The 17,479-nt window shown below is 41.9% G+C and overlaps 1 protein-coding gene across 4 annotated transcripts in view; it reads left to right on the top strand.

The window, feature by feature from the left end:
• Positions 1-17,479, top strand: part of RAPGEF4 (Rap guanine nucleotide exchange factor 4) — a 250,177-nt gene that overhangs the window by 24,350 nt on the left and 208,348 nt on the right. For all 4 annotated transcript variants that reach the window (XR_012849484.1, XM_075829468.1, XM_075829469.1 and 1 more), the window contains exon 4: positions 11,572-11,718. Coding sequence is in view for 3 of the 4 variants with exons in the window: in XM_075829468.1 (XP_075685583.1) it covers positions 11,572-11,718 (147 nt within the window). In the remaining variant the exon portion in view is untranslated. The remainder of the gene's footprint in view (positions 1-11,571; positions 11,719-17,479) is intronic.

The raw sequence follows: 17,479 nt of genomic DNA on the forward strand, positions 1-17,479 counted from the left end.
CAGAACGCCCAGCTTCTGCCAGATCACGCTGTGACGTCACTCACAGGTCCTGCATCGTGTCAGACGAGCGAGGACACATCGGCACCAGAGGCTACAGTTGATTCTGCAGCAGCATCGGCGTTTGCAGGTAAGTAGCTACATCGACTTACCTGCTAACGCCGATGCTGCTGCAGAATCAACTGAAGCCTCTTGTGCCGATGTGTCCTCGCTCGTCTGACACGATGCAGGACCTGTGAGTGACGTCACAGCGTGATCTGGCAGAAGCTGGGCGTTCTGAAGAGAAGTGGATGATACTTCTCTTCAGAGCGCCCAGCTAGTAAAAGTATTAAAAACGCCCCGATGTAACACACATAATACCCGCCCACTTGGACTTTTACTTTAAACACACCCACTTGGACTTTCGCAAGCCTCATTTGCATAACTACAAAAATGGTCATAACTTGGCCAAAAATGCTCGTTTTTAAAAAATAAAAACGTTACTGTAATCTACATTGCAGCGCCTATCTGCTGCAATAGCAGATAGGGGTTGCAAAATCTGGTGACAGAGCCTCTTTAAAAAACATATAAAGACAAGACAATGTGGTATTATGGAGCGAAACATGGAAATTGCTGGATAACATGTAAAAATAGAAAGGCTGTACTGAGTAACCGCAAAATCTATTTCAGACCCAAAGGGGTTCCATACTAATTACCTCTAATACCCTGTAAACATTTTCGACTGGTGAAAGGGGAATCAAGAAAAAGTGTCAGTGCATGCAAATATCAGTCAAAAGGCAGCCTTAGGGTATGTTCACACGCTGAGCCCAAAACGTCTGAAAATATGGAGCTGTTTTCAAGGGAAAACAGCAACTGATTTTCAGACGTTTTTTGAGCAACTCACGGTTTTGGACGCATTTTTCGTGTCGTTTTTTATGGCCGTTTTTGGAGCTGTTTTCAATAGAGTCTATGAGAAAACGGCTCCAAAAACGTCCCAAGAAGTGTCCTGCACTTCTTTTGACGAGGCTGTAATTTTACGAGTCGTCTTTTGACAGCGACGCGTAAAATGACAGGTCGTCGACACAGTGAAATCAATGGGCAGATGTTTGCTGACGTAGTGGAGCCGTCTTTTCAGGCGTAATTCGAGGCGTAAAACGCCACTATTACGCCTGAAAAGAGGTCGTGTGAACCCAGCCTTACCCATAACAGCATAAAACAGTTTAAAACGATGTTCGCTCTGCCACAAAGACCCCAACGCGCGTTTCGCTGTGAGTGCTTCCTCAGGGGGTGTGTTACTCACAGCAAACCGTGCATCGAAAATGTTTACAGGGTATCAGAGGTAATTAGTATGGAACCCCTTTGGGTCTGAATTTTTTTTTTCGGTTACTCAGTACAGCCTTTCTATTTTTACATGTTATCCAGCCATTTCCATGTTTCGCTCCATAATACCACATTGTCTGTACTAGAGTCTTGTCTTTATATGTTTTTTAATACAGTGTTTATCATATTTGTGTAACTAAATAAGTTAGTTAGTGTCCTGGTAACTATAAATACCTGGTATCACATATCATTATGTATATTATTATACAGTGACTGATCCTTACACAGGATCAAGTGATCTGGCCATTTATTGACTCTGGACCTATGCCGGCTCCACATTACCCTGCATTTAGCAAAATACTGTTGAATATCATCATCTGACTTGATGATTTGAAGAGTATTAAGGTATGTTCACACGCACTGTTCTCAGACGTAATTCGGGCGTTTTACACCTCGAATTACGCCTCAAAAAAAACGGCTCCATTACGCCTACAAACATCTGCCCATTGCTTTCAATGGGTTTTACGATGTTCTGTTCCGACGAGGTGTAATTTTATGCGTCGCTGTCAAAAGACGGCGCGTCAAAAGACGCCCGCGTCAAAGAAGTGCATATCACTTCTTGGGCCGTTTTTGGAGCCGTTTTTCATTGACTCCATTGAAAAACAGCTCCAATAACGTCCGTAAAATACGCCGCGAAAAACGCGAGTAGTTACAAAAACGTCTGAAAATCAGGAGCTGTTTTCAGGCGAAAACAGCTCCGTAATTTCAGATGTATTTTGCTACTGCGTGTGAACATACCCTTACTATTAGACATACACTGATCAGCTATAACATTAAAACCACCTTCCTAATATTGTGTAGGGTCCCCCTCGTGCCGCCATATCAGTTCTGACCTATCAAGGCATGGACTTCACTAATCCTCTGAATGTGTCCTGTGGTATCTGGCACCAAGACGATAGCAGCAGATTCTTTAAGTCCTGTAAGTTGTGAAGTGCGGCCTCCATGGATGGAACTTGTTTTTCCAGCACATCCCACAGATGATGGATCGGACTAAGCTCTAGGGAAAGTGGCAGGTTGCAGTATACTACTGAAAGAGGCCACTGCCATTAGGTAATACAGTTGCCATGAAGGGGTGTACTTGGTCTGCCTCATTGTTTAGGTAGATGGTACGTGTCAAAGTAACAACAACATGAATGACAGAACCCAAGGTTTCCCAGAAGAAAATTGCCCAAAGCATCACACTGCCTCCTCCACTGACTTGTCTCTTTGCCATAGTTCATCCTTGTGCCATATTTTTCCTAGGTAAGTGATGCACATGCACATGCTGTCCACATGATGTAAAACAAAGCATGATTCATCAGAACCAGGCCAACTTCTTCCATTTCTCCATGGTCCAGTTCTGAGGCTTACGTGACCTTTGTAGGTGCTTTTGGCAGTGGACAGAGGTCAGCATGGGCTCTCTAAATGGTATGCGGCTACTCAGCCCCAAACACAGCTCTTCTTACACCTTTCTATCATAGCCAACAATAGCTTTTTGAGCAATTTGTGAGCTCTTTTGTGGGAACTGACCAGATGGGCTAGCCTTCTCTGCCCCCGCGCAACAATGAGCCTTGTGTGCGCATGACTTTGTCGCCAGTTCATCGGTTGTTCTTCCTTTGACCACTTTTGTCAGGTACTGCATACTGGAAATACCCCACAAACCTGCCGTATTGGAGTAGCTCTAACCCAACCATCTAGCCATCACAATTTGGCCCTTGTCAAAGTCGCTCAGATCCTTACGATTGTCCATTTTTTCTACTTCCAGCACATCAACTTCAAGAACTGACGGTTCGCTTGCTACTTAAAGAGAACCTTTCACCAGCCCGTAGATATGCAACTGAGTGCCCCATGTAATAGACAGGGCTACACAAACCACTTTAAACTATGTTTCTAGCCACCTCCGTTATTTAGATATCGGTGCCGTTATATTTGGCGCTTGATATGTAAATAACACCCTGAATTGTCAATGGGGCGTTTCTTTTATTGTAAATGGCGAGGGGGGCGTGATACTTAGCGCTCTGACACTGCCTAATCAGTCCACAGCACAAGCCGCTCTGATACTGTCCTTAGCTGATTGGACAGTGTCAGAGCACTAAGTATCACGCCACCATGCCATTTATAATAAAAGAAACGCCCTATTGACAGTTCAGCGGTTTATTTACATATTGGGTGCCAAATATAACGGCGCCGATATCTAAATAACGGAGGAGGCTAAAAACATAGTTTAAAGTGACACAAGGTTTGTGCAGCAGTTCCTGTTACATGGGGCACTCAGCTGCACATGTATGGGCTGGTGAAAGGTTCCCTTTAATATATCCCACCCCTTGACCGATGCCATTGTAACGGAATAATTAATGTTATTCACTTTAGCTGTCATGGTTTTAATGTTATGACTGATCAGTGTATAGCACACAATTTTCAGTATGTACAGGCTGTCATAATATGTCACTTGCCCCATATAATGTTGGTTAACTTCATTCTTCGTAAAAATAGGAAGAAATTGTGAAATTGCATTTATAGACTTTATAAGCTGGAGAGATGCAGATAATAGAAGAAAGATGGCATGGTTAAATTACATTTCCTTCTTTGCAGCCTATAAACAGGCACTGGCTTTTTCATGATAACCTGTGTCTGCTGCTTCATAGCTACAAGAAAGGCTGTCATACATGGTGGCCAAGACTAAAAATTGCTTGCACTACAATAAAGTGAGTGGTTCTGTTAACATATACAGTCCCATGCGAAAGTATTTCAATAACTAATACCCCCTTGGTGTTTTTCATGTTTTGTTGCATTACAACTTGGAATTAAAATGGATTTTAAATTTGATTTTATGTAAAGGACCTGACAAAATACTCCAAATTGTTACAGTGGAATAAAAATAAACCACCTTGTTTAAAAAACAAACAAACAAAATCTGAAAAGTAGTGAGTGCTATGAAACCCCCTAAACAAGCTCTGGTCAAAGCAATTAATTTCAGAAGTCAAATAATTAGTTGAATAAGACCCCCTGTGTACAATCAAAGTGTCACATGATCTGTCACATGATGTCAGTATAAATACCACAGTTCTGAAAAGCCCCTGAGTCTGCAAAACCGCTAAGAAAACAACATGAAGACCAAGGAGCTCTCCAAACAGGTCAGAGACAAAGTTGTGGAGAAGTATAGATCAGGACTGGGTTATAAAAAAATATATCCCAATGGAAAATCCCATAGAGAGAATATGGCACAACTACAAACCTGATGAGAAGGCTGCCCACCAAAACTCAGACTGGGCAAGGAGGGCATTAATCAGACATTCAACAAAGACCTCAAAGATCCACAACGGCGATGGAAGTATCTGGGGATGGGGAAACTCATTAGGATTGAAGGAAAGATGGATGGCAGTAAACACAGGGCAATTCTTGAGGAAAACCTTTTTCAGTATGCCAGAGATTTTAGACTGGGACAGAGTTTTACATGTTTCTCCTTAAACCACTCCAGTGTAGCTTTAGCTGTATGTTAAGGCCTCCTGCACACTTCCATCACCGTTTTCACGGCCGTTTTTGACGGGTCCCTGAACCCGTTTTAGCGGCCGTGTGATTTCCGTGTGCACTCCCGTGCGCACTCCGTGTTTCCGTTTCCGTACGCCGAGCATGGTACTGTCCAGGGTGCTGAAAGAGCAGGGTTGTTCAACGCTAGTCACTGTACAGGGTGCTGAAAGAGTTAATGGGCTGCACTGATCGGCGGTAACTCTTTCAGCACCCTGGACAGTGACTAGCGCTGAGGAATGACCATGCTCGGCGCTCGCAAAATACAATTTATGAAATAAAAAATAAAAAAAATCAGTTCATACTTACCCAGAACTCCCTGCGTTTTCCTCCTGTCCGGCCTCCTGGGATGACTTTTCATCCCATGTCACCGCTGCAGCCAATCACAGGCTGTAGTGGCGGTCACGCAAATCTGGATGACGTCAGAAGGCCGGCCTCCAGGGATGACGCTTCATCCCACGTGACCGCCTCTGCAGCCAATCACAGGCTGCAGTGGCCTCTGCAGCCAATCACAGGCTGCCGCGTCATACAGGAAGGTTGGACTGGAGGAAGAAGAGGGACTTGTCACCAAGACAACGACCGGGGTACGTATGAACTGCTTTTTTTTTTTTTTTAATCAGCAGCCTCTTCTCTCTGTCAGTGATTGATAGAGACAAGTGGCTGCCAATTAGTGTAATATATCTGTAATATACTTGTGCCCGCCCGGCCGTTGCTAGGCAACGACTCCGTCACACACGGACGGCACACGGATGCCTTCCGTGTGCCTTCAGTTTTTTTGACGGCCCCATTGACTTGCATGGGCCACACGGTCACGGAATCTCGGACCAAAGTAGGACATGCTCTACTTTTGATCGGAACGGAGCAACGGGGCCATCAAAAAAACTGAAGTGTGCATGGCCCCATTGAAATGAATGGGTCAGGGTGCTAGCCGTCAGAAAAACGACTAGCACCCTGAAGAAAAAGACTGAAGTGTGCACCCAGTCTAAGGGTCATTGTCCTGCTGGAAGTAGTTTCAGCAGGACAATGACTCTAAACATGCATCTGAAGTTACACTGGAGTGGTTTAAGGAGAAACATGTAAATTTCTTTGAATAGCCGAGTCAAAGCCCAGACCTTAATTCATCTGTGGCATAACTAGAAGACTTGTATACCAACGCAAGCCGTCTAACTTAACCCCTTCCCGACCGCCCACCGTCTTTAGACGTCAGGCGGTGCAGGTCCCCAGTCTACAACGACGTTTTTTGGCGTCGCTGTAGAAGAGGCTGATGAGCGCTCGTGTGAGCGCTCATCCTCTAAGCAGGAGCTGTAACGAACAGCACCTGATCTCAGAACAGCCTCCTGAACACAGCTGGGGTCGGAAAACATTCCAACCCCAGCTATTTAACCCTTTGCCGCGGTCCGTAACCGCGGCATGATCAAAGAAAATTCCCCTCTTTGATCGCATCACCGGGTCTCCGGTGTTGCGATCAAAGACCGGGGAATCCCTCTGCAGTCAGCCCTGGGGACCTACAAAGGACCCCAGGGCTGTCTGTTCCGTTTGCCTGCTGTTCTGGCACACCATGTGCTGCCCGATCAGCAGCCTGTGTCAAAGTGACACAGTGTAATGTATTATCATACAGGAGTATGCTAATACATTATTAGTAAAAAATAATGTTCTAAGTAAAGTTATCCCTTAATTGGATTTTTTTTTAAAAAGTAAGAAAAAAATAAATAAATAAAAAAAGTCCCAAAAAAGTCATTCTTTTGCATAAAATATATTTTATTGCCCCCACATTACATAAAAACAAAGAACCTACACATATTAGGTATCTATACGACCGTAATAACCAGAAGAATTAATTTAGCGTGAAACGTGAACGGGAAAATAAACAAGAAAAACAATGCCAAGAATCGCTTTTTCCTATATTCACGCCGTAAAATATGTTTTTTTACCCCCCAAAACTGTGGGGGAAAAAAAATACTATTTGTCTCGCATAAAACAAGGTCTCATACAGCGACATCAACAAAAAAATAAAAAAGTTATGGCTGCTGAAAGGCAGAGAGGCAAAAACAGAAAAAATTAGCTGGTCATTAAGGTCTTTTCAAGTCCGGTCATTAAGGGGTTAAAGGAGTTGGAACAATTTTGCCTGGAAGAATGGGTGAAAATATCTAGTGTTAAGCTAATAAAGACACCCCAAGAGACAGGCACCTGCAATTGCAGCAAAAAGTGACTCCACAAAGTATTGACTTTCAGGGGGTGAAAACTTATGCACATTACAGTTCTTTGTTTTTTGTCTTAATTATTGTTTGTGTTACAGTAAAAAATATTTTGTACCTTCAAAGTGGTATACATGTTGTATGAATGAAATGGTACAAACCCCAAAATCTATTTTAATTTCTAGGTTGTAATGTGCAGAGTACATTCGGTCATCACTGTATGGTGTTATATGTACAATAAATTGCCGTTTATTTACAATGCAGTTAGAAAAATGATAAAATGTATCTATATGACAACCATGAAACATAAGATGATAGGATTAGGCTTTGTTAATTTGATTGAGGTTGTTTTCTTTTTCTTAACTTCATATGACCAGAGGACCTGTTTATCGCCGTGTTGTTTTTAGGCTCCACTAGGTGGCGGTACACAGTCAGTTTCCAATGCTGCTGTATGTTTCGTCTTTTCACTGGACCAGAATTATTCGCAGTTGTTGCATGACATAAAATGAACATCTTGTAAACATTGTTTTCTTTTTTCAGTTATATTCAGATACCTCATTATTTTAATCAGGGATTGTGCAATACTTTTGTTTTTTATAAGTTTCTTTATACGTTTTTTATTTAATGGCATAAGACCCACATACGGACACTTGGCAACTTGGTAAATTGTAACATAGAAAAGTTAACTTTTTATTCTTTTAGGGCCGTATTACAGGGGCCAATGATCGTGCAAATGAGCGTTCATAAGAACGTGTAATTAGGACAACGATCAGCCGATGAACGAACAAACGCTCATTCATCGGCTGATCTGCTCTTTAATGCAGAATTAAAAATCATCGTTATCGGCAGCACATCTTCCTGTGTAATGGGGGAGACGTTCTGCCGACATGATGAAAATGTATAGGGACGAGCGATCATAGTAACGAGCGCTCGTCCCTATACATATCCAATCATTGCTCCTTGTGAAAGGAGCAAATGAGCGCCGATCAATAAGCTGTCTTGTTGATCAATGCTCGTTTACACGGTTCATGTCGGGCCATGTAATAGTACCTTACTGTAAGGTCTCATTCAGACGAGCGTGTTCCTCGTCCATGTGCTGTGCATTAAAAAAACTCACATGGACCCCTTCATTTCAATAGGGCTATTCACACATGCGTTTTTCATGGAGCGTGTGTTGCGTGAAACTCACTGCATGTACTTTATTGGTGTGTTTTTGCGTACCTAGTCGTCCATTGAAGTCTATGAGTGCGTGAAAACCACGGACAGCACACGGACATTAAATGTAAGAAAAACGCTGTGTTTTTTACGTGAGCAAATCGGACACACTCGTCTGAATGTAGCCTAAATCACAGATCTAAATTGGCTTTATGACAATGGTGTCCTTTATAAAGGGAGTGATGAGATAGCTGATTTACTGTGTGAAGAATCGGATAAAGTATGTATACCCCCAATCTATATCAGATTGAATACCTCCCTGCTGCTTCCCCTTCTCATATAAATGACCATCCATTTACCAGGTTCTCTACCCGCACTTAGGCATCGTTTACACGAGCGTGATATACGTCCGTGCGACGCGCGTGCATTTCACGCGTGTCGTACGGACCTATATAAGTCTATGGGGGCATGCAGACAGTCCGTGAGTTTTGCTCAGCGTGAGTCCGCTGAAAAAAACTCACGACATGTCCTATCTTTGTGCGCTGTTCGCGCATCACGCACGCATTGAAGTCAATGGTGCGTGAAAATCACGCGCACCGCACGGAAGCACTTCCGTGCGAACAGCGTGATTTGCGCAACAGCTGTCAAACTCTGAATGCAAACAGAAAAGCACCGCGTGCTTTTCTGTTTACAAACATCCAAACGGAGTGTCATAATGATGGCGGCTGCGCGAAAATCACGCAGCCGCGCATCATACGCTGATGACACACGGAGCTGTTAAGTGCCATTTGTGCACGCAAAACGCCGCGTTTTTTGCGTGCCCAAAACGCACACGCTCGTGTAAACCAGGCCTTAGTTTGTAAATTTTAAGCAACCTGAGACAGTAGCTGATCAATTGTGTTAAATGCACCCCAATTTTCTTGGTGCATACCTAGTTGCACAGTGCTCTTGTCTGTATCGTCTAGTTAAAGGGGTTGTCTGGTTTAAAAAAACAAAACAAAAGTCATTACATTTTTATTTTTCCGTCTACAGATCTGTGTTGTAGTTTTAATGGCACCATTAATTGTACCATATAATGTAATGAAAAATTTGTTTTTTGGGGTTCGATTTTACAGCATTTGCCGTGCAATAAAAACAACACGTTAACTTTGTTCTCTGGGTAAATACCATTACAACGATAACAAATTTATACATATATATTTTTTTTATGATTTACTACTCTTACCCATACAAAAAGAATTTGTTTAGAAAAAACTAAAAAATGTTTTGTGTCACTATATTCTGTGACCCATAACTTTTTTATTTTTCCATCGATGGTACAGTATAAGGGCAGGTGTTTTTGCAGATGAGCCTTAGGTTTTTTTGGTACCATTTTGGGACACATAAGATTTTTTTTTTAATCTAAGGTAATAAATAATGTTGTATTGTAATAGTTTAGACTTTTACGGACACAGCTATGCAAATTATGGTTTGTTTGGTAGGTAGTGCCACACAGCCCCCTTGTACATGGCACCCCCGTAGATGGCACCCCCCTTCCTGTAGATAGCGCCACTGTAGGGGACTGCCCAGGAGAAGTCCCTGACTTCACTGTCCATATATGGATAGTGACGTCAGGGACTCCTCCTGGAGTGGTCCCCTACACCTGAAGTGGAATCCCCGGTCACAGTATCGCGGGGATTTCGCTTCAGGGGTAGGGGACCGCTCCAGGATAAGTCCCTGACGTCACTATCCACATATGGACAGTGAAGTCAGGGACTTCTCCTGGAGCGGAATCCCCGGCCACAGCTTTGGCAACGCTGTGGCCGGGGATTAGAGGGATTCCGCTCCTACAGGGAGCTACAGTGGCGCTATATACAGATGGATGCCATCTACGGGGAAAGGGGTGCCATCTACAAGGGGGCTGTGGCAGTAAAAAAATCTCCTCACATGCACTTTGCACTGTGAGGAGGAGGAGAGAGCGAGCGGCGGTAGACACGGCCGTCTGTCGAAGCACATTCAAGTGATGGCCGTGCTTTAAATGGCCCCATAGAATTCTATAGGAGCCGTGCGGCCGGGAGAAAGGCCCAAAATAGGGCATACTCCATCTTTCGACGTGTGAATAGCCCCATTTGGGGTCTATTATACTTATAGGGCCATGTGACGGCCGTTAAATAAATGGGCGCCACGCGGCCGAGTTTCCCTATCGTGTGAATGGGGCCTAACTTTAGGGTAAAATGAGAAAAGTGTTTTTTTTTAACTATTAATATTTCTTGGTTCACTACTAAAAACTTTAATTATGTTGTTTGATAAGTCCCGCTAGGGGACTTGAACAAGCGATGGTTTGATCGCTGGTACAATACACTGCAATACTTAAGTATTTCAATTTCTACCGGCTCCTATTAATCTCTGGCAGGGCTTAGTAGGAGCACCAATATAACAGATTTGGAGGCCTTCATTAGGCACCCAGGCTGCCTTGACAACCATCGGCACCCCATGATTGCCTTGCGGGGGGGGGGGGGCGATGGAGTGACAGAGGGGGCTCCCCTCCTCCTTTTAAAGACTAAGATGCTGCAGTCGCTATTGAACCTGGTATCTAAGCGGCCAGGATTATCTCCAATCCCAGCGGTTAGTGCGAAGTATCAGCTGTAATTTATGGCTGACACCCACGGCATATGGAGTGGGCTCAACCACTGAGCCCGCTTCATACTTCTCCCTTACCTACTATGACGTACAGTTACGTCAAATGTCGATAAGAGGTTAACGGGGTTGTCCCATCAACCCTGATCCTTATGCCCTATTAGGATCAGACACATCACATGGATTAATGTATCAGAGATCAGTGCAGACAGTAGAGGATGCATCTTCATATGGTAGCTGTTGGATGGGAAAGACAGGCTATTATCTGGTTACAGTTTCTGCTCCCTGATATGACATGAAGCAACTGTTGTCTAAAACTTAATTTGGTGGTAAAAAACAATATAGTGAAAAGAGGCACAAAAAAGTTTAAAGTAAATACTAGGATTCCCCACTATAAAGCTACTAAAATCAGAATGTAGGAGGCTGTGTACTGGGCCTGGCATCAAACTGAAATGAACATTTGGGAGGAGCATTGTGAGTTGTTGTCTGTCAGTTAACTGCTCTCAGCCAATCAGAATTGCTGGGAATGTTCTCAGCAATGCTGATTGGCTAAGTGCAACTAACAGGACTGTCCTCGCAATGCTTATAATTGTCATTTTCAGTTGGATGCCAGGTTCTGCATACTGCCTAGTTGTAGCTTTTATAGGGATCTTATAGATGTCAAGTGCTTTTCTTATGAGGCACACACTTTAAAAATATGTCTATTACAGAGTATTTAGATGACAACTTTCCACTTTTATTGTAGGATGCAGTCATTATTTGCACGCTGGGAGTTGGAACTGCTTTTGGAGAGTCAATACTGGATAACACACCCCGACATGCCACCATTGTTACAAGGGAATACAGTGAACTTCTGCGGATTGAACAGAAGGACTTTAAAGCACTGTGGGAGGTAAGCATTTTGATTTTCTAAAACTAGACTGTGTGTCTTATAATAATAACTTTTCTGCTATATTTACATGTCATCATTGAAAAGGTTTACAACATTTGCTAAAGGGAAAACAGCAGAATTATGGAAATTCATTTGACAGTTTCCCTATTGAGATGGTTGCAATACGTGTATATTTGCGGTGAGACATATGAAAGCTGTAAATAACAAATGGAGTTTCAGAAAGTAACAGTTGCCAGATCGCAGTACAGAAAGATTTTTTTTTCTGTTTCAGCTGTGGAGACATATGTAATGCTTGGAAATGGATTCTATCTGAGGAAAGTGTCTATCGTTTTACATCAGCGGCAGACTGGCAGACTTGTGATTTAAAAAGGATCTGATTTCCAGGATATTCAAATGTATAGGAGCAAAATAGATATTTAAAGCGACCCTCTGGTCTCAGGACAGAATTATAAATGTGATGGGGTATATGGCGTAATATTACTTGGTGTCCTCCAGTTGCGCACTTCTACCGTGGATCCGACTTTTAGTGTCCTCTCTGTGTTGTTTTAAAATGGCCACAGCGCTTCTCAGACTTCTAAGACACTTCCTCTGTTCACGGATGGGACGGAACTACTCACGTGATCAGCTCTGGCCAATCCGATAACAGTGGGAGTGTCTTAGACTCGTAGCCTAAGAAGCTCTGTGACCATTTTGGGACAACACAGAGGGGACCCTAAAACGGGGTATCCTCGGCAGAGGCCATCAGATATTATTACTCTATATACACCATCATATTTAAAATGTTGTCCCGGGACCGGAGGGTCGCTTTAAGTTTCTTGTAGGATTCCATCAGATGATCACAACTTTTATTTTGTTAGGTTGTTTGCTTTAGAAAAAAATCATTTTCATAAACCCCATATAGGAATTCTGAGTTAATAGAGGGGGACATCTGTTGAGGATCCTTATCTCTTGTGGAGAGTGGTTAAAAAGAGGCTCTCTCTCTCTGTAGGACCTGTCCTTTCCTACATCTTGCAGATAACCCATTAATTTGAATCACAACTGTGTAATTCTTATATGGTTATTAACTTTTCAACAAACTTTGCATAAATCAATAGTACAAGCGACTATAACATATACTGCTAAATCCGATTCCTCACTGAAGGATGAAGTCACAGCTGCCCATAGAAGTCTATGGAGAGGGGAGGGGAGGAGGAGAGCAGGAGCAGAGTGAGAGAGAAGGAGAGAGACACTGTTGCAGCTTTCTATTAAGTGTTCTACCTCACCCCAGTGCTGGATTCACAACCACACTGCTCATTACTGCTGTATGATGTACTCCATGATGTACTATATGCTGTTACTGCTTTTATATATATATATATATATATATGTGTGTAATAGAGATAGAAAAGCAGGATTCTCCTCTTCCCTGTGTGCAGTGTATAGAAGACATGATAGCAGTTAGGCTTCACACACTAGCTCAGGGAAAACAGAATTAGAGATAGAGCCTGCAGAGGGGAAAAATGCTAAAAGAAAAACCAAAAAACAGAAATCATGTTATTCCTCATATTACAGATTACACCCATATTACAGATTATTATGAAAAGTGACCTGAAAGGTTAGGGACACATTTATTTCTGTGTGGTGACACTGCGGGAAATCTGACACGGACTAATACTAAGCCTAATAGGGCATACTGAGTCAATAGAGGTAAATCCTTCATTGAGAACCACCATCAGTTAGCCGGAGCAGAAAGTGGATAAAGGAGTGTCATGTCTGCCCAATGCAATAACAAACCGTTGATTTCAATGGGCACCATGTAATATTTTACTTTCCCTGAAGTTTGCCTGCAGGGGACTTAAACACTATCGAGTTTTATTGCACGTTATAGCTGATCACTAAGGTCCCATCAGTGGGACAACCTCGGATCAGCTTATTTTCAAGGGACCACTAAAAGCGGATTTTAAAAAGCAGCAGACAGCCCCTTTAAAGTGGCCATAGACATTAGATATTTTTTGACAGATTCTGCTCTTTTCCTGTTGGATCTGCAGACAATCTAATACTGTAGCTATGACCAACCATAAACATTACATTGTCAGCAGATCTCACCAAAATGGCAACAAATATTTAATGTTTATGTTAACCTGAAGTTAAGGAGTTGTCCCAGAATTGACAATAATCTCCTATCCGAAGGAGAATTTATGGCTGATAAGGGTGTTTGGAAATTATCTCATTCTAACTTTCTGGACATAATGAGATTCACTCTCTGAAATAGGATAGTTTGTGAAATATATGCACCTCAATATTTAAACAAAGTGGATTGTCAAAGCCTGTCTTAAATAATCTTGATGTCTGAGAAGAGAAAAATGTACACAGCGCCACATGGTGCAAGATAAACCTTGATAGGTTAAATAATGGATAGAAATGGTAAGTTGTAGCACTCACCTTAGGAGCTTGTACTGGCAGGTACAGCTAAGAGATGTAGACAGTATTGTAACAAGGTTGCAGCTTTCAGTATCCAGGTGCCGGCATCAATGGTATTGTGCCGCGAGTAAATAGAAGTTAAAAAACATATGTTAAAAAACAGGATTTTAAGAAAGCGCTACTCAAATGGAAGGAAAATTGGAATGATAATAAATAATGGATTTATTGTACAAAAGGAAGGGCAATGCGTTTCAACGGAGAACATGAGTCTTCATCAGGCCGAAAAGAAGTAAAAACAAGCAAAAACATACATCTTAAATACACATGTGGATGGGGGGGGGGGGGGGACACAGGCAAAAAAACGCCAAAAGGAAACAATCAAATACACAGATGAACACAGATGCGTATGACGTCATCAGGTAAACAATCTCAAATAAAAGAGCCTTAACATACGTGGATCATATAAAAGATAATGAGGACTGAGTAAAGCGTACTGTTAGGTAAAAATTATTGAAAGGCACACAGTAAAAAACATGCAGATTGGGTTAATAAACCCAAATATACAAACATATAACAACTCGAGGTAAAAACATGTCGGGTAATAACAGAAGGGACAGAGATGGCTTTACATTTTACAACATTATGAAAAAAGCTTACCGGTGTTCAAAGGAGTGAAGATGAACATGGGGGGATGGTTACAGAGGCGCAGACGGCGATGAGGCTGGAGCAAAATGAAAGGAAACGGCCAGCCAGCGTCAGCGTAGTCACAGCAACCTGGAAAGCTACGGTGGCCGTGAGAGGAAGAAAAGGTGGCAAAAGCAAAGCTGAAGCCACGGGAGAAGGAGAATACGTATGCAGGGAGGCAAGAAAAATGTAAGTAAAGATTATTTTTGACACAAGTTGATTGTAAGACATGTTAAAGAGGTAAGGGAAAAGATTAGTATTTATCAGGGATGGAGTAAACTGGATGTGGAAGCAAAAATTCTAAGAGATTAGAACATGTAAATAGAGAGGTACTATGTTTTTGAAAACCAGTCTTCACGTTATGTAGGAGTCCTCAAATTGACCCATGTATAGGTTAGCATATGAGGTGGCAAATCTTGATCCCATTGCACATCCTCTAATTTGTCTGAAAAATTGGGAGTTGAATGAAAAAATGTTGTGTTGTAGGATGAAGTCAATGCAATCTAAGAGAAAAAAAGATTGAGCACGGGGTATGTGAATGTCTGACATTAATACGGTCTCTATAGAAAACAGACCTTTGTCATGGGGGATGCTTGTGTAATGGGGGTTCCTCTGTCACAAATGAGACTTTCCCTATCAAAACCTTTATGAGTTGTAGCAAGAGCTACGTGATATATCTGTTAAAATGTCCCTGTAACTTACAATATGTGGGGAGAACGGCCCAACAATTGCGTTGCAGGATTAACAAACACAGGTTCAACGTGAAGACTGGTTTTCAAAAACATTTATTTCACGACACTTTTCAACTGCCCATAACAATGACTTTGGTAATATTCTTGTTACTTGTTACTCCCATTGAATCCATCTCAGCTACTGATAATGACAGGTTTAATAGGCTCAAACAGAGGGAAAATTATTGGATTTTTAAATTGTCCTGCCTACAACCCGGTGGTCTTAATGACATTTCTGAATCTGCACTAGACTGAATAAGAGTAAACCTACCCAAATATATGTGTCCAACTAACAAAGATGTGACCACCTTTTATCTGTCATGTTTTACATGTAATTATATGAATTCACATTGTGTCTGTACATTCATATATTCCGGTACATTATATGATTCCAATATTTTTCAACAGCCTACCCCACTGACCTTCTCAAGTACCTCTCTATTTACATGTTCTAATCTCTTAGAATTTTTGCTTCCACATCCAGTTTACTCCATCCCTGATAAATACTAATCTTTTCCCTTACCTCTTTAACATGTCTTACAATCAACTTGTGTCAAAAATAATCTTTACTTACATTTTTCTTGCCTCCCTGCATACGTATTCTCCTTCTCCCGTGGCTTCAGCTTTGCTTTTGCCACCTTTTCTTCCTCTCACGGCCACCGTAGCTTTCCAGGTTGCTGTGACTACGCTGACGCTGGCTGGCCGTTTCCTTTTATTTCGCTCCAGCCTCATCGCCTGCGCCTCTGTAACCATCCCCCCATGTTAATCTTCACTCCTTTGAACACCGGTAAGCTTTTTTCATAATGTTGTAAAATGTAAAGCCATCTCTGTCCCTTCTGTTATTACCCGACATGTTTTTACCTTGAGTTGTTATATGTTTGCATATTTGGGGTTACTAACCCAATCTGCATGTTTTTTACTGTGTGCCTTTCAATAATTTTTACCTAACAGTACACTTTACTCAGTCCTCATTATCTTTTATATGATCCACGTATGTTAAGGCTCTTTTATTTGAGATTGTTTACCTGATGACGTCATACGCATCTGTGTTCATCTGTGTATTTGATTGTTTCCTTTTGGCGTTTTTTTGCCTGTGTCCCCCTCCCCCCATCCACATGTGTATTTAAGATGTATGTTTTTGCTTGTTTTTACTTATTTTCGGCCTGATGAAGACGCATGCTCTGCGTTGAAACGCATTGCCTTTCCTTTTGTACAATAAATCCATTATTTATTATCATTCCATTTTTCCTTCCATTTGAGTAGCGCTTTCTAAAAATCCAGTTTTTTTAACATATATGTTTTTTTGAAAACATATATATTTTTTACATCTTGGGAATTTGTTGTTCCTCGACTATCTTATCTCCACTTTGTTATGTGGATAGATTACATCTGAATGAATTTATACTGTTCTTTGTAGGGTTTCCATCACACTATAATTCTTTAACTCTGTCAAGCTATCCTGTACAATGGTACATCCTCCATGTCTCGTACACACTGCTTTACGATACTAAATTATGTTTTTGTTGGGGGTGTTTTTTTGTATGCAAATTGTATGTTCATTGCCTAAATTTATTTCTGGTACTCTACTTATATTTCTGGCCAGGTTGTATTTTAAATTGTATTTACTCAAATTGCACTATGTTTGGTAATTGTTTTTACCTTCATATATTTTCAATTAAACATTTATACATTTTTCTATTAGCTCTGATGAGTGCTTGATATGTCCTAGATACATTCCTTTCTTTTTTGTTTTTCGATAGGTGAGATTACTCTGATCGCTGGGGGCCCCACCGATCGCGTGGATGGGGGTCCTAAAGCCCCTTTGCTCCTCACTGCTTGACCGTAGTGACGAGAACTTTTAATGGAGCAGCGGTTCAGTATGCACACCATTCAAAGCCTGTGGGAATGTCAGAAACAGCTGAGTATAGCGCTCGGCTCTTTTCGTC

Source organism: Rhinoderma darwinii, chromosome 6 (assembly GCF_050947455.1).
Source record: "Rhinoderma darwinii isolate aRhiDar2 chromosome 6, aRhiDar2.hap1, whole genome shotgun sequence".
NCBI classification, from domain to species: domain Eukaryota; kingdom Metazoa; phylum Chordata; class Amphibia; order Anura; family Rhinodermatidae; genus Rhinoderma; species Rhinoderma darwinii.